Source organism: Danio rerio, chromosome 13, assembly GCF_049306965.1.
Source record: "Danio rerio strain Tuebingen ecotype United States chromosome 13, GRCz12tu, whole genome shotgun sequence".
NCBI classification, from domain to species: Eukaryota; Metazoa; Chordata; class Actinopteri; order Cypriniformes; family Danionidae; genus Danio; species Danio rerio.
The window spans coordinates 7,278,380-7,297,150 of NC_133188.1; the positions used below are offsets into that span (position 1 = coordinate 7,278,380).

General features: G+C 36.4%; 1 protein-coding gene across 2 annotated transcripts in view; it reads right to left on the reverse strand.

Annotated features, from left to right (window-relative positions):
• Nucleotides 1–16,044: 16,044 nt before the first annotated feature.
• The window catches only part of myom2b (myomesin 2b), a 92,680-nt gene continuing 89,953 nt past the window's right edge, over nt 16,045–18,771 (reverse strand). For both annotated transcript variants that reach the window (XM_073920583.1, XM_073920582.1), the window contains one exon: nt 16,045–16,648. In XM_073920583.1, coding sequence (XP_073776684.1) covers nt 16,211–16,648 — 438 coding nt within the window. In that variant the 3' untranslated portion in view covers nt 16,045–16,210. The remainder of the gene's footprint in view (nt 16,649–18,771) is intronic.

Sequence of the window (18,771 nt, forward strand, 5' to 3'; positions counted from 1 at the left end):
AAACAGGGTGATTGAAATCATGTTCTCAATAAAAGCAATGCCACATGATAGAGGGAACATTTTCCATAATTAAAAGAGTTTTTGTCCTAACCAACACCTGAAAAATATATTTTCTATTTCTTGCAGCTGAACCACAGAAAACTGACTATGATCACATCAGGTACACCTAATGTGCTTTATTCAGTGTTAAATGGTAATAATGTGAGTTTGAATGCCTTTTTACTTGACTTTTATTGCCGAACTACTGAAAGCAGCAGCAGATAGTTCACCTCAGATTTTGAAAATAAAATAAACTGTTTGAAATGAAACTTTAGAACTGTGACTCAGCAAGTTTCAGTGATTCAGCATCTACATTTAATAATGTCAAAGAGCTTTAATATGTATTAATTAGATTATAAACCGTATCATTTTGTTGGAGTACAGTAAGTGCACTATTCTGTGCTTCTAAAAGGCTGTATTTAAATTTATTTTGTTTAGTCTGCCCAATTTCTTATCACTGCAAATCTTGTCACGAAGCGTTTTGTTATGACATGAGGTTACAATGTAAGCTACTCACCTAATGTTTACGTTTGTAATATTTATATTATTTGCAAATGAATAACCACATCATGTGGAACTCTGAATCTACCTCTCATTTTGGAGGCTACTACTGTCCACCAGTGGTCAAATTTTGGTCACAGATGTATGCTTCAAGAGCCTTTCTGACAGATGGAATTAAATACACTTTTTTTTCCTCAACCCGAGGTTCTGAAATAAAATTGGCTAAACTGGCTTTGGGAGGGTTAAAGTGAACATACAAAGACAGATGTTCTGGCATGTAACACACATTTTCAAAGCAGAGTATCTGACTTCAGCATTGCTTTTTTAGATGAACAAGAATGTTAATTTAGCATGTTTCTTAAATATCTGCAATTATAGTTTGGTATTTATTGCTTTGGAAGAGTTAAAAACATACATACCTGCTTATTATTAAGATATTAACTTTCCTATTACCACTTTAAGGCATGATCATATTTTAGATACCTAACCCTACCCAATACCTAAACCCAACTACTAACGTATAAGCAGCTAATTAGTCAATTATTGAGCCAAAAGTCTTAGTTAATGGTTTGTAAATAGTGTAAACTGTAAATAAAAATAAAGTGTGACCCCAATGGCACATTTTGTCTTGTTTGGAAATTTGTTTTATGCAAGAATTAACCTACATTTTTTTTTACTTGCCCTTACATTCACCTAAAGTTCATTCTGCAGTTCTAATATCCTCAATCCCCAAATGCTAACTCATCAAGTCAAAAAAAGAAAAGAAAAACAGAACAGCCCCTACTTATCCTCAAGTTGTTTGTACTCTGTGTTTTTGCAGATATGAGAAATTCAGGCATAAGCTCACAAAAATCTTTCCAAGAATGTTCCCCTGTTTAACCATATGACATCTGTACACAGCAGGAGATCCTCGCAGTTGCAGTTCTTCTCCAAAAAAAAAAAAGAGAATGTAACAGCCTTCGGTGAACTGTGAGTATGAGTTCATGAAAACTGAGCACACAATTTTATGCCTGATCTCTTTCATGTAGAAAATATTTCCGTGTTTTGTGTGATATTTAAAGAAGTCATTCGCAATTTTCAGTCAATGTTTTTCGCAGTTGCTGTGTCAAGTTCTTGGCCATCATTTCATAAAGATGTGCAATTGTATTTCTCAATACTGAAGGTTTTGCTAGCATACATAATCTCTGATTTTACTCCAAAATCCAAAAACAATGACTGAGAATGGTTTGTTATGACCAGCAAATGCATCCATGACTACATTTTCAATTAATGTCTAGGCAAGTAAAAAGTGACTGTATTACTTTGCATTTCAGTTCTTTCACTTTAGTCTTGTAAAGTGCGGGAAACTTTGTGTCACATACACAACCTGACAAACGTCCCAGTTATAAAAGCAACAAATAATAACTTGACTTCTAGTTGATCATTTGGAAAAGTGGCAGAAAGTAGATTTTTCTGATGAATCATCTGGTGAACTGCATCCTAATCATCACAATTACTACAGAAGACCTATTGGAACCCGCATGGATCCCAAGATTCTCAAGGAAATCAGTCAAGTTTGGTGAAGAAAAATCATGGTTTGGGATTACATACAGCATGAGGGCGTGCAAGAGATCTGCAGAGTGGATGGCATCCTCAATAGCCTGAAGTATCAATACTTTTGTGCTACCCATACTTCAGCCTCCACATTAAAGTTTCTTAAAGCAAAGAAGGTCAAGGGGCTCCAGAAATGGTTAGCCCAGTCACCAGACATGAACATTATTGAGCATCTCTGGGGTAAGATGAAGGAGGCACTGAAGATTAATCCAGAGAATTTGGATGAACTCTAGGAGTCCTGCAAGAAGGCTTTCTTTGCCATTTCAGATGACTTTATTAATAAGTGTCCTGCCAGTGACAATGTACAGTCATTTCACACTGCTGCGAGTGTGATATTGCATTTACAGTTCGATGGCATACTCGTGTATATTAAAAAGAAATACCAACAGGGAAGGCCCTGAAACAGATGGCTAACCAAAAAGTAACTCAGGGTTATACAAAGAATAAATAAAAAATACATACATACTTGATATGTAAGTCCCATCTCACACTCAATACACAACAATTATATGGTATAAATACAGCACTACAACATACAAAAGAGAGAGAATGACTTAGAATGTCACTTACCAGTTTAATAATGAATTGACCATTTGTAGTTTTTCTCCTGCTTTTTCTCCGCAAAGGGTTTATTATGCTGTCAGAAAAAATACAGGCTGTTTATAATACTTATATATGAGACATGTTTCATTTGCACTATGGCTAAAATAAATTGAAGTCTTTATTAAGCTCTCTCCTTATCAGTTAGTAAACTTTTTTTTTTTATATATATTACACTATCAGGCCTGTAGCAAGCTTATTAAAAGGGGTGGCTATTTTGTTTCTGAAAAACTGAATCTTTTTGCAGTTATTTGCCAGATTTTCTGTTTAATTATGAGGTATAAATATTGCATTTTAGTGACATTTTAAGAATAAAGTTCTTTGTTAAGCTGGATTATCTTGTCGGATAGTGATCATAACCACGCTTTTTGATGTACCAAAAATTTCCAACAATTTTGTCAAATTGCTTACCACAATATTTTAAGTGTGCGTTTAATATAATAATAACAAACCGGCCAGAACATTCAACTTTCCTTAGTCAGAATTTGGCCATTTGAATAATAAGAAAAATTCAATAATAATAATAATAATAATACTAATAATAATAATAATAATAATAATACAATTTTTGGTCTTTCGAACCATCCGACCCCCCCTTGGCTACAGGCCTAAAACTTAATAAATTGTACGAAGAGAGGATTAATTATTAATATTTTAATAGCAGTTAAATAAATAATAGCAGTGTGTGTGTGTGTGTGTGTGTGTGTGTGTGTGTACTGTATATATATATATATATATATATATATATATATATATATATATATATATATATATATATATATATATATATAGTTTGATTCACTCGTCCCCACCAATGTCAGGTGCAAAACTATGCCCTTGATGTGAATTCCATCTGTAAAAGATAGGAAAGAATGTTTAAGGGGGAACTTAATTTCTGTTAATGAAACATGGTGTAGTGTTAACAGCTGACAAGCCTCACAGCGTTACCACTCTCATTCCAGGCAGCCCATCCGTGTTTATAAAAATCTCAACATTTTCAGTTGGCGTGGCTCTTTCTCTCTCTCTCTTTCGTTTCTTTTCTTTTTTTTTCTTTGCTCAGTGCAATGGAAGCTTGCTCATCTTCAAAGCATGCTCACCCACACTCAGATTATCTGCCAGTGAAAATGCTGTGTGCACTCGGCAGTGATAACAATAGCAAACTTTCTTTACTTCAAAGTAGTTTCGGATTCTATTATGTATTATGTATATATATTTTTTTGTTGTGGGATTCCCAAAGGGCTCTTCAATGAAATGCCAGAGTTGTAAATTTTCAACTTAAGCGCTGGTTATTCTGAATGCATTCACCAGCAAGTAAATTCATTAAAAGAAATGCCCTTATGTGTAAATACTAGAGTGTCTGGTAGATAAATACATGAAAAGTATGCCAAATCATTCTCTCTGGGCTAATCATTCATTCATTTTCCTTCGGCTTAGTCTCTTCATACATCAGGGGTCGCCACACTGGAATGAACTGCCAACTTATTCAGCATATGTTTTACACAGCAGATCCCCTTCCAGCTGCAACCCAGTACTGGGAAACATCCATACACACTCATTCACACACATACGCTATGGCCAATTTAGTTTATTCAATTCACCTAGCACATGTCTTTAGACTATAGGGAAAACCCAGAGGAAACCTAATCGTACACGAGGCAAATTCCACACAGAAAAGCCAACTGACCCAGGACCAGTGATGAACCAGTGATCATTTTGCTGTGAGCCATCACAGCAAGCCATCATATCACCCTTTGCTGGGCTATTATTATTATTATTATTATTATTATTATCATCCAGTTGAACAAATTTAATATTTAGTCACACTTTACAATAAGGTTCTTTAGTTAATGTTAATTAATGCATTTACTAACATGAACAAACAATGAACAATATATTTACTGCTGTATTTGTTCATGTTATTAAACGTTAGTTAATGAAAATACAGTAGTTCATTTTAGTTCATGTTAACTCATGGTGCATTAACTAATGTTAACAAGCATGGACTTGAATGTTAATAATGCATTAGTAAATGTTCAATTATGATTAATAAATGCTGTACAAGTGTTGTTCATGATTAATTCATGTTAGTAAATGCTTTAACTAATGAACCTTATTGTAAAGTGTTACCAACATTTAAAAAAAAAAAATGAAAGACCCCATTGAAATGTAAAAAATGGGTCCCACTTTATTTTAAATGGGCTAATTATTATGTTCTTATATTTGAATTAAATTACACTTTATTTTAAGGTGACCTTGTTACAGTGTAACTATTAATTTAACTACTGAGTAACATTAATAAACTACATGCACTAACTATTTACCTTATTTTTCAATGTGGAAGTGCACTAATTTTTGCGATTGTTTTAGAACTTCCAATTCCGTTGCCTATGGGAGAAATGACTAGGAATAATAAACGGCAGAAAACGGTCAAACTACTTGCTGTGTTCATGACAATAAAGACAAAGCAGAATAAAATCAGTTTGCAACATCAAGCAGCAAATAGAGCTGTTTATTGTTTCTAAAAATGAATGGAAGTGAATAAGACCAGAAGCGTCGAGCCAAAAAGATTAAAATGGCTGCGCCTGCTCATATGCGAACAATAAGGTGAATATGGTTGGGATTACATAGGTTTGGAGATTAGTTGCATAAAATTATGCACAAATTATTTTACTAAGTGCATGAGTAACCTTAAATTAAAGTGTTGCCTTACATACATTGATTTGGTTTAATGAACTTACAGTATTATACATGCTTTAACATTGCACTTATATTCAAAAAATGATCTGCATATGATTAGATCTGTAATTAATTTATGTAATTACATGGATAATTACCCTGTCAACCCATTGCTTAGAGCTTAACCCAACCCTAACCATACCAGCAAACCTGTCCTTAACCGTACCTATATCCTATAACTTAGGCCTGTAGCCAGCCTGGTGAAAGGGGTGGTTCATCCTATATAGGCCCCACGTGTGCCAGCCCAGGTGGGCCCCACATGGGCCAGCCCAGATGGGCCCCACGCGTTTAATTAAATTTCCGAAAGCAGTATTGAACAGTTCAATTGCTCTTTGTCTCTGCTTCTGAATATATCTGAGCAGTTTTTGCTTAAGCCTGGCACAAAACATATTTCCTTTTAAGGTCATCGTATTGTTGTGCATGTCCCTGTCAAATAAATAAATACAAAACTCAAATTTAAAATAAATGTTTTACCCCACAAGGTTTAAAAGCAATAATTCAACTATTTAAAAATACAGGTAACACTTTACAGCAACAGTACATGAATAATGATGTATTCATATGTCAATTAAACATTTATAATGAATTAATAATGAGTTATGGAGCTAACTTTAACTACAACATGAGAGCATGTGTAAATAACGGCCACCTTAATTGATTGTTACTACATGTTGTTAATTAATGTATATATATGTATATAGATTTCAATAGTTTATTAATCATTTACTAACTCATTCTAAATTATCCTAAAAACCATCAACTACTCTTAAATACAACTGGTTTGTAAATAATGCAATACTTAATTTAGTAATGAAAAATAAATCATTAACTAACTATGACAATAGAATTATTAACTGCAATTTTTAGGTGCTTATAAGTCAAGAATACAGCATTTGTAGCTGCAGTTATAAACTGCTTACTAACGTTTATTAATGTAGAGTTAAGGCTTAACAAATAATGAATTCACTAGATGCTAGTGCTTAGTAAATGATTCATATTGTGTAGTGAATATCAAACGTTACTGATTATTTTTCAAGAAGCTAGTATTTAGCTTAAGGTGCAATTTAAAGGCTTAACTAGATTAATTGAGCAAGTTAAGGTAATTAGGTAATTAACACACCATGGTTTGTTCTGGGATTTGTTCTGTACACATCAAATATATATTTGATATATTATTAAATATATATATATATATATATATATATATATATATATATATATATATATATATATATATATATATATATATATATATTTGTTCTGTACACATATAAATACACACACACACACACACACACACACACACACACACACACACACACACACACACACACACACATATATATATATATATATATATATATATATATATATATATATATATATTTGATGTGTACAGAACAAATCCCAGAACAAACCACGGTGTGTTAATTACCTAATTATATTTTATATATATATTTATATTTGATGTGTACAGAACAAATCCCAGAACAAACCATGGTGTGTTAAGTACCTAATTACCCAAACTTGCTCTATTAATCCAGCTAAGCCTTTAAATCGCACCTTAAGCTAAATACTAGCTTCTTGAAAAATAATCAGTAACGCTTGATGATAACTACACAATATGAATCATTTACTAAGCACTAGCATCTAGTGAATTCATTATTTGTTAAGCCTTAACTTTACATTAATAAACGTTAGTAAGCAGTTTATAACTGCAGCTACAAATGCTGTATTCTTGACTTATAAGCACCTAAAAATTGCAGTTAATAATTCTATTGTCATAGTTAGTTAATGATTTATTTTTCATTACTAAAGTAAATATTGCATTATTTACAAACCAGTTGTATTTAAGAGTAGTTGAGGGCTTTTAGGATAATTCAGAATGAGTTAGTAAATGATTAATAAACTATTGAAATCTACATTAAGTCAAGAATAGAGCATTTGTAGCTGAAGTTAGAAACTGCTTACTAACGCTTATTAATGTAGAGTTAATGCTTAACAGAGGAATTCACTATTTGCCAATGCGTAATAATTTATTTATAGTGTGTAGTTATTATAAAGGGTTACCAAATAATCTAGTAAAGTATTATGTATTATTTGTATATATGTTTATTAAAAGCTATGTATTATTTATGTAAAATTTTTGGCAATAGCTGTTAAAAATAGGGTCACACTTTATTTTGTTGGTCCATTTGTTACATTGCATCTACATGTCAACTGATTAGATTATAAGTAGACTGTTGAGGTTGGGGTTAGGGTTACTGTAAGTTGACATGTACTTGCAAAGTTTCTTATGGTCACCTAAATGTCTGTTTAGCAGCAGTATCAACAGATAGTAAGCAGACGTTCTACTAATACTCAAATGGACCATCAAAATAAAGTGTTACCAAAACTAGAAATAGTTTCATAGATAATTAATATAAACACAATAGTTATATTGCTCAATCTCGTCTTATGTTGTATTTGTAGTACCTTATTTGTGTTTTGTGCAGGTATTATGTCTTTCTATATACTGGGAGTGTGAGCCGGGTGCAGAGGTTTCGTAATGGGACACCAGTGCCACCATGTGGTGTCTAGATCCATGCTTAATGGTCAGCCTGCCTTGCAAGCAACGGTCAACAACAAGGCATGCAGTGAAATAACAGCTCCGTTGATCTATCATGCTGGAAAAGCATTTCCATGTCGCATGTAATATAGTCAGTGAACTGATGCATCATGTCTTGGAAGGGATATGCTGAAATTGTGAGTTGCCATCGAATTCTGTGAGTTCAAAGCAAATAATTCCACTGATTAAATTTTCATGTTTTAATTAAAGTCACGTTTGAAGTCATGTATAATTTCCTGCATTTTAATTATTACAATCAAATTACTGTTGAAGTGATATAATCAGAAAAAAATAAAGAAAAATGAATAAGTGGCAGTGCTTGTTATCTAAAAAAATATGAACTTGGTATTTAAATAGCACAGGAGGAGCCAACTTATGAAATGCAGCATTAGGAATAAGTTTAGTCCGACACAATCTCACGGCAATTCTTAACTTTTTCATTTAGTGGCTAATTCGTACGAATTCATATGATCTAATTCTTACATTTTAGTACGATTTGCTCATCCCCCAATGATGGTTGGGTTTAGGGGTGGGGTTAGGTGCCACGCCTCCTTTTTAAAATCGTATAATTCCATACGACTAAACTGGCAACGTAAAACACTTACGTTTTCTCGCGAGATCAGGCTGATCACCCTTAATTATGCAGACGTAATATAACTTAATATAAACGAAATGGATGAGTTATAAAAAAAAAAATTCACCCCCTTACAGTTGTCATAAAGGTTAATATTAGCTATATGAACCAAAATCGTTCTTTGTACCAGGGCATAAACACCTTTTTTTCTTGCAGTAAAGTTGGCCTTTTAACAGTGGGCTCGATAGGAATTTGCTTTATTGTGGAGCCAAGACTAGCAGAATTTCGATGAATTGCAGTTTCAGTTACTTCCGTAAAAACGCACACTTAGTTTAGATACTGTGTATTCTAATGCAACGAAACAACGGTTTTAAGAGCCAGATGCTTTGTGGCCATTAATGTAAATCAAGTGCATTTATTTCAAAAGAAGTAAAAGTGGTTTTAATTGGCGATTTGCCAGACCATCTAAATAGCCAAGTCATGCTCTGTGAATTAGGAAGTAGTGGTGCATTCTTGGCAGCTTAAGCTTGGTGTTCCATATACATGAAATGATTTGTGAAGTACAACTGGTGCAAGAGCCCAAGAAAAGTGCTGATGTGTTTCAGATGGGCCGGTAGCGTCTCTAATCGTATTCATATTTTACTTTCAATGTGTGTGTGTTTGTGTACTATGTAAAGGCAAGGACGACACGGGTAGTGATTTCCAACTCTTTTATTAAACACAAAACCAGGAGAAAAAAAAAAAAAAACGACGAGGCTGCAAGATGAGGTCGAGAAGAGTGCTGATGGGCTCATGGCCACCGCTGAGGGCTAAGTGGAGGTCCTGCACTTTCAGGCCATTCATCCACCGGAGAAAGCAACAAAACAAGAGGGAAAGACTCTGGATTCTAGTGGATAACTGAAAGAGCAGCTTTTAAACAGGCATTTAATAAACTAACATCAAAGCTTCTCCCCCCAGCACCTCAGGGAAGAAGGAACCAAATTCATTAGAGGCCCACTCAGCTTAGGCAACCCAGATGACAAACTGTTTCACACTTTTTTTTTTTCTCTCCTGGCGCTAAATATAGCTTGCCCCACCCTCCCTCACACAAACCTCCTACTCTCTTTCTCTTCATACTAGACGCTAGCTCATTTTATCACAGGGTGATGCATTTTGGGTGAAAAATGATATCTATTTTTGTAGTTCTACTTTAATTATTCACTGATTTGTGCACGACGGTTCAGTTGCGGTGTTGGGAAGGCAGCTTATTATTGATATTCCTCAAATATTCTGGTGAGGGTTTGAGGGATGCACAATACATATCTGTTGATATAGCAGATGTCTTATTTCATCTTGGTATATGGGTATTTAGGTCTCTCATGTTTACCATTTATCATTAGAGATGGGTTGTTCTTGATCGATTCGTTCATTTTGAAAGATCTCGAGTGATTCGTTCATTCACAAATTGGGCAGGTGTGGTAGATGATTAGTTCCTTTTTTGAGTCCTCTGTCAAGTTTGATTCATACATTCATCAAGTGAAGGACAAAAGCCAATCATATTCAGTCAGAGACAAAACAAAAGATTTGTTCTGTTCTTCTCTTTACATGTGGTCACATAATGAACGAACGACTCAAAAACCCGAAGACAGCTTCAAAAGTTGAACTAATCATGGGTTCTTTTGGCTCAGACTGTGTGCATTGGTTAAGTTTATATGGGCCTGTTTGTGTTACATGACACAGCAACTTTTACTATTTAAAGAGTATTTTCAAGAGTTCACACTAAGCTGATGGTTTGAGAGAGCCCGGGGCTCCTTCCTTTTACCTGGGCAAGAGGGGAGTTTGAGCTCAGGTAGATCTTGAGAACTACCCTGACTTATTTATGGCTAATGACAGATTATAATGTTGGCTATTGAGAGATATACTGCTCACTAAAAGCTTGTATGGTGCCAATTTAGTTTGGTCAATTTACTTACGTCTCGTGTTTTTGGACTGTGGGAGATTTTAGATTGTGCAAAATTTGCACAAAAATGTTGACTGGCCCAGTAAAGTCTAACCAGTGACATTCTTGTCACCGTGACATTCTATGTATCTATATATTTATAGTGAGTTATTAATTGTCTGATAGGTAAATAATGTGTTAGCTCATGCAGGACCAGCTGTGGTCAATCATAAGCATGTGATCCTCTCTAAATTAGTTTATTAATAAAGTTCACTTGACAAATTGAACTAAATGAACAAAATGACTCGAAAATAAAATTTTGTTCATGGTGATGATTGAGACTAGAAGGTCAGAGTCTGTAAAAAAATCCAAACTTACCATTACTATTTATCGTGTACCATCTTCTAATGTTCACTCAAAACATTTTCATATTTTTAAACCTGCTGATTTATTTAAGTGTGTACATTTATCTGATGTAATTTCATTGTCTTTTATCAACAATATTAATACATGTGCATTTAGTGTAGTCCAAACTACTTATCAGACAATTTATACTCTTTAATGCATATTGAAGTGCAATTGGTGTTTCTGATTGTTCTCAAAGAGTGTGTAAATCTGTGTACTATCATATACATATTAGACATAGTACTAAGTAGTGTCTGAATTTGGGATTCAAAAGACAGTAGGCAAAACTTACCCAGATGACCTACTGCTTCTGCCAAGATTCTAAAGTGTAAATTCAGAGGACAATTTACTGTCTTGTGGAGCAGTAGATTGTCTGAGAAAAAAAAAATATTGCAAAAATGTTTGTTTTAGGGTTACAAAAGCTTGAGATTGAAGGACTAACCTTAAAACAACAATTCTGGATCTTGTCAAAGCCTAAAAAATGCAGTTTAGCAACTTAGAGCAGGGGTTTTCAAATTTTTAGGACATTGGACCCACCCAAAGCTGTCTAATTTTTACTCATTATACAATATATATATATATATATATATATATATATATATATATATATATATATATATATATATATATATATATATATATATATATATATATATATATATATATATATATAGTTGAAGTAAGAATTTTTAACCCTCCTATGAATTTTGTTTTCTTTTTCAAATATTTGCCAAATGGCGTTTAACAGAGCAAGGAATTTTTAACAGTTATTCCTATAATATTTTTTTTCTTCTGGAGAAAGACTTACTTGTTTCATTTCGGCTAGAATAAAAGCAGTTTTGATTTTTTAAAAACCATTTTATGGTCAATATTATTGACCACTTTGAGCAATAATGTTTTCTTATTATCTTGAACAAATCATCGTTATACAATTATTTGCCTAATTACCATAACTTGCCTAGTCAACCTAATTAACCTAGTTAAGACTTTAAATGCCTTTTAAGCTGAATACTAGTATCTTAAAAAAATATCATTGTAATAATTTGAACATCGTCACCATGTCAGTAAAAGAAATCATTCATTAGAAATTAGTTACTAACACTACTATGTTTAAGTAAATTTTTTTCCGAAGAGCAGGGGGCGCTCTTGAGTGAAAATGGTAAATATGCCACAAAGAAGAGAAGGGAGGGAAATCAAACAAAGCAGAGTATTTAACTACTTTTAGGGATTCAGCTACTAACCACACGCAACCATAGACTCGTTTCACAGAAGAATGGATTTCAAACACTTGACTGAAGTTATGAGGTGAGTTAGAAGTGAAAACATGTCTATTTTCACATGCTTTCAGATCAGCGGAAACACAGAGCCATAGTTCACTGAGATGCCACGCACACAGCTGTCAGATCATAGAACCGTTCCCTTTGATTTCAGGATGGTTTGCATAGCTTGCCACTGAACTATGGCTCTAGTAAACACTTCTCTACCTGAAAGCAGGGGCTCGAGATTTACAGCTGACTTTACTGACAAAATGAGCAAAGAAATTGCCTTCGATTAATCTTGCAGACATATCCAGCTTACCTGATTCAGTAAAATATTTCAGTCAGAATGAGTAGTGTGATGGCTGAGCCTGTTTCTAAGAGCAGAACATGCCAATCTGTGTCATGTTACTGTAAATCAACATCCACTGTCAATAATTACTCCAGTGTACATGTCAGTTTCTCACACCCCACCACAGGCTGAAACCCCTGCCTTAAACTTCTGTAGCACTCTGTACCTTTGAAGTATTATGTGCACTTTCAAGGTGCATGGGTAAATAAGCTACAAGGATGTCCCTTTAAAGGTACTGCCACACTAAAAGTAAAATGCACTTCCTATGGTACAAATGTTCCGCAATATTACCAAAAGAACACTGAAGCAACACAACTGATGCAACTGGTTTGCCAATAAATATAGTGGATGTACTATATTATGTCAAAAAATCATTAAAGGAACAGGCTTTTTCAGTAGCTGCAATTTGTCAAATCCAACCCATGCTTATTGCAGATATGTACCCAGGTCTACATTTCTAGGGACAGTAAAATACATAACTGGATGTACGTCTGCTCACAGGTTTTGTTTTTGCAAAACCATCAAAGGCCACTGTGTATGCTTTTTAATGATCTCACCGTGTCCTCTTTTCGTGCAAATCCACCAGAGGGCGCAATATACACTTCAGCTGAACAGGCCAGCTTGCTGTCGAATGATCCACTCCCTTTCCCTAAAGGCTGATTTATAATTCTGCGTCAAGAGCATGTGTATGCGTATCGGTCGCATACCCTTCGCACGGTTGATGCGAACCACTCAAAAAAAAAAATTAACTACACATCGCAACGACACACAGCGCAAGCTCTGTGATTGGTCAGTGACAAGTGTGGCCGGTGCTGAGAGCCACGAACCAGATGAAGCAAGTGTTGAGTCCCGTGAAGGAGCTCCAGTTGTTTTGTTTACACCTTATGATTAAAGTTGTTGAACTTCTGCATGTTCCCACCACTGGATGAGCAAATTTTAGCTACTTATAGCGTTCACCTGTGAAGAATTTAGACACAGAGAAACATACTGCCAGCTAGCATTTCGGAAGTGTTATTGCAGAACAACACAAACAGCACGCAGAAGTATAAATGAAGCCTATTCGCTAGGCAGATGCCGTGGGTCACGACGATTGCTCAACACAGAAGTATAAATCAGCCCTAAACCCAACCGATAGTGTTTTCAAAAGTAATCTAGAAAAAGAAAAGCTGTCGTGGCTGAGTGATTTCACCACATTTTCAGCCTCATGTTCATTTATTTTTATGTATTTTTTGCTTTTGATTTACCTGCTTTCCAGAATCAAACCCCATTGTCGCAGTCAACTCCGGTCCATATTCCACGTCCATCTATATACATGGTGAGCCACTGGGCAAACTGGTAACACCTGCAAAGCTGTTAATGTGGAGTTAAGCGGTCAGTTGGTAGCGCTAAAAGGGTGCAGAAGCTGTTGGCAGTGTCACACCACCCCATAGCATTCTTTTTTTTTTCACCTGGGGATACTCATCCCGAGGTCCTCAGATTATGCGGAGTCACTGATTGGATCCAAGACCAGCGACGTGATGATCCCAAGGATTCCATATCCGGGACCAGGCCATATCCTGAGCTGCTGCTGCGCTGATGGTCGTGGGGAGTGGAGAACATGAGTCTGATTCCAGCGACGTTCCAGGGACAGACGAGTCTTCGCTGAGGCCATCTTCCAGCATAAACCACGGCGAATGAAGCTCTGCACAAGACTTTTGGCCAGCGGAGAAATTAAAATGGTCGTGCCCAACTGAGTCTGGTTCCCTCAAGGTTTTTTTTCTTCACTCCCATCAGGTGAAGTTTTTTTTCCCTCTCCGCTGTCGCCACTGTCTCGCATGGTTCAGGATTGGTAGAACTACGCATCGATGAATTTGCTCTTCAGTGTTTGAACTCTCAGTAATGATTAAATCACACTGAACTGAGCTAAACTGAACTGAACTGAACTTAAACACTAAAACCTGAACCACACTGTTCTAGTTACTATGACCATTTATGTGAAGCTGCTTTGACACAATCTACATTGTAAAAGCGCTATACAAATAAAGCTGAATTGAATTGAATTTTAAAGTCAAAATAGCCAGACATATATCTGGCTACATTCGTACTCTCTAGAAATGTACACAGGGGTACGTATTCACATTGAGCCTGTGTTGGTCAAATCTCATGCAATACTAGACATTTTTGGATTATTATTCATTCATTCATTTTCTGCCGCTTTTCCGGGGCCGAGTCGCGGGGGCAGCAGTCTTAGAAGAGAACCCCAGACTTCCCTCTCTCCAGACGATCCTCCGGGGAGATCCCGAGGTGTTCCCAGGCCAGCCGAGAGACATAGTCCCTCCAGCGTATCCTGGGTCTATCCCGAGTCCTCCTCCCAGTGGGACATGCCTGGAACACCTCCTTAGGTAGGTGTCCAGGAGGCATCCGAGACAAATACCCGAGCCACCTCAACTGACTTCTCTCAATGTGGAGGAGCAGCGGCTTTACTACAAGCTTCTCACCCTATCTATAAGGGTGCGCCCTGCCACCCTTCGAAGGAAACTCATTTCGTCTGCTTATATCCGAGATCTTGTTCTTTCAGTAATGACCCAAAGCTCATGACCATAGGTGAGAGTAGGAACGTAGATTTACCGGTAAATTGAGAGCTTTGCCTTTTGGCTCAGCTCCTTCTTTACCACAACATACCAGTACATCGACCGCTGCTGCCGCTGCACCAATCCGCCAGTCAATCTCACATTCCATCCTTCCCTCACTCATAAACAAAACCCTAAGATACTTAAACTCCTCCACCTGGGGTAAGGACTTTCCTCCAACTTGGAGTTGGCAAACCACCTTTTTCCAGTGGAGCACCATGGCCTCAGACTTAGAGGTGCTATTTTTGAAAGGAGGAGCGGCACCAAACCACACCCCTAAACCCAACCGTCATTGAGGGATGAGGAAATCGCACTAAACTGTATGGATGAGATTGTAAAAATTTATACAATTTCTTCATATGTTCCGCTCTTCGCTTCTATTAAAAGTCCCAAAGGCCCACCTCAAAAGCAAAAACTCATCTATTTTCCAGGTCATTTGAAGTCCTTTCATCGGCGGGCCAACGGTTTCATTTTTAATCCTATTTATTCTGGTCAACTGGTAGCATTTCTTAACTAGGCGGAATTATTTAGAGGATTATTTACTTTTTTTTTATTTTAACACATTGAAATTAAAACTCTTTCTGTATAGTCTATTTTACATTCCATATGCTCACTTTTACATTATATTATTGCTGTTTTGTTTATTATGTCTGTATCTTCTCTGTAAAGCACTTTGGGCGGCCGTTTGTAAATGTGCTATATAAATAAATCAAACTTGAACTTGATTAGTCACCGAGTCAAAAAGTTACAAATTGCCATGAGATGGCATCGCACATTCACCTTTCCTCAATTACAGCCATATAATTAACCCACTCTATATTTTAGATTTACAGCAAAAGAAAAACAAGACATGTTTTGAGTTTCATGATGGGGGAAAGGCAGTATTTATTTATACATTAAACCAAAATCTAAGCCCAAACTTCTTTCGCTGTCTTGCAAACACTGATATTTCCTAATAGAACTGCAAATCAGCACATTAATGTGCTGTAGGGGGCAAACAAGTGGAAAGAGTTGTAAGGTTACTTCTTTCTGGGGGGAGTGGGGGACTTCATGCCACGAGGTGGGGCAGAGGATTTGTTACTTTGGGGAGGAGCTGGAGACTTGCCCCCGGCAGGGGCAGGGGTAGGGGTGGCAGCTTTGGTGGTAGGAATTACAATCGGGCCAGTGGGAGGCAAGATCCTCTTGGAGGAAGGGGTCGGTTTGATGTCTGGAATCTTGTCTCCATGTTTGTACACGCTGACGATGATGTCCACTGTTTCACCGCCGAACCTGTTTTGCACGGTCATGGTATACTTGCCAGAGTCCTCCATGGACACCCCTTTGATAGTGAGGCTGGCAAACTTTCCAGAGTCCAAGGCAATGACGTACTGATCGCTGGGCTCTACTTCTTGATCGTTCTTAGACCAGCTGACCTGAGGTTTGGGATCACCGCAGACAGTGCAGGTCAGACTCAGAGTCTGAAGCAAAAAAAAAAAAAAAAGAAAGAAAAAGAAAAAGGAATAATTACTTTAATATTATATAAAAGGCGTATTTAGATTTTCAGATTTAGATTTCTGCAGATTTTGAGACCATAATTGAATCTTTTTATTTACATTTAAATCATGCTCTTTGGTATCCCTCAAAGTTGTTTAGAGTTAAATGTTTAGAGATGGTCTGCCAAAGTCCCTTTAAGCCACAGGTGTCAAACTCAGTTCTAAAAGGGCCGCAGCTCTGCACAGTTTAGTTCCAACCCTAATTAAACACACCTGATCGAACTAATTGAGTTCTTCAGGCTTGTTTGAAACCTGCAGGTAAGTGTGTTGGAGCAGGGTTGGAACTAAACTGTGCAGGGCTTCGGCCCTCCAGGAATTGAGTTTGACACCCCTGCAGGAGGCTGCACTCTAGTGCGATTTGGGAAACAGCCACTAGATGGCGTGGTGGCCATTTTGAAATGAAAATTACAATAGAACAACAGCATATTATAAGTCTGTAAAATAAACAATTAAAAGTGCTGATGATTGTGATAGTAAGTGTTGTATTGTCATCTATCAGGTTGTATCTCAGCTTTTTAAATAAATAAATAAATAAATAACAAAGCAGCTGCTTGCCATCGCGACAAAAAATAAGATCCAATGGACAGCTGACCGCTTTCCAAAATGGCAGAATCCAAGGCTGTTGGTGGGCGCTGCTGTTGCAATGGACCTTTCTATTTAGTGTCGTCTCTTGGTCATTCTAAGCTCTTTGCTTTAAGGCAAGCAATTTCACTCGGCAGCCATCTTTGAAACACCTCTCGAGCAGTATGCTCAGGCATTCTGTCTGAACGGGGAAACATCAAATTCTCCAAAACTGCTTGCCAAGCTTACTATTTAATTTCATATTAGGAATCAGCAATAAAATTAAACAACAACGGTCTCTTTAGGATTATCTCTAAACATCTAAATCACACAAAATGCCAGTATTTTGGACTGTTTTTGCAGTCCACTTAGAATCCAACATGGAAATAATTTTTGTTTTTTGTTGGCATTGATTGTTTTGAAATTCAAATGCCTGTGTTTTTATTTCTAATAAATCTTTATGAATTTTATTTTCTAATAAATCTATATGAATTTTTATTTCATATAAATATGGCTTCCAAGCCAGCAGTTTAAGGTTCTTGACGGTTTATTGCGGGTATGATTTTTACAGGAATAAATCTGTGTTACAAGTTAAACAAAAATTCTAATCCACATGAATTTAAATTGTTTCTTTGTCTTGAGTTTACATTAATTTGCATTGTACATTCGGATAGCCAAAATCACAAGTTTCAGTAAATTTATTGTGAATATTCGCAATTAATTGCAAACAATATGGGCAAAAATGATTTTAAATCACACTGATATGAGCTAAACTGAACTGAACTGAACTTAAACACTAAAAACTGAACTACACTGTTCCAGTTACTATGACTATTTATGTGAAGCTGCTTTGACACAATCTACATTGTAAAAGCGCTATACAAATAAAGCTGAATTAAATTGAATTGAATTAATTATTTTTTAATCGATTGACAGCACTAATTTATTTCATTTCATTTCATTTTCTTGTCGGCTTAGTCCCTTTATTAATCTGGGGTCGCCACAACGGAATAAACCGCCAACTTATCCAGCAAGTTTTTACGCAGCGGATGCCCTTCCAGCCGCAACCCATCTCTGGGAAACATCCACACACACATTCACACACTCATAAACTACGGACAATTTAGCCTACCCAATTCACCTGTACCGCATGTCTTTGGACTGTGGGGGAAACCGGAGCACCCGGAGGAAACCCACGCGAATGCAGAGAGAACATGCAAACTCCACACAGAAACGCCAACTGAGCCGAGGCTCAACCCAGCAACCTTCTTGCTGTGAGGCGACAGCACTACCTACTGCGCCACTGCTTCGCTTCACTAATTTATACGTATCCTATTTTAGAAACCATAGGAATTACCTTTAATGTACTACTATGTATCGTTTCCGAATAAATAGGATACAAATATTGTCAGTGAGAAGCTGTAGCACACATACAGTACTGCAAAGCAACTTTCCCCGACCCACCACCCTCCCCTGAGTGCACATAA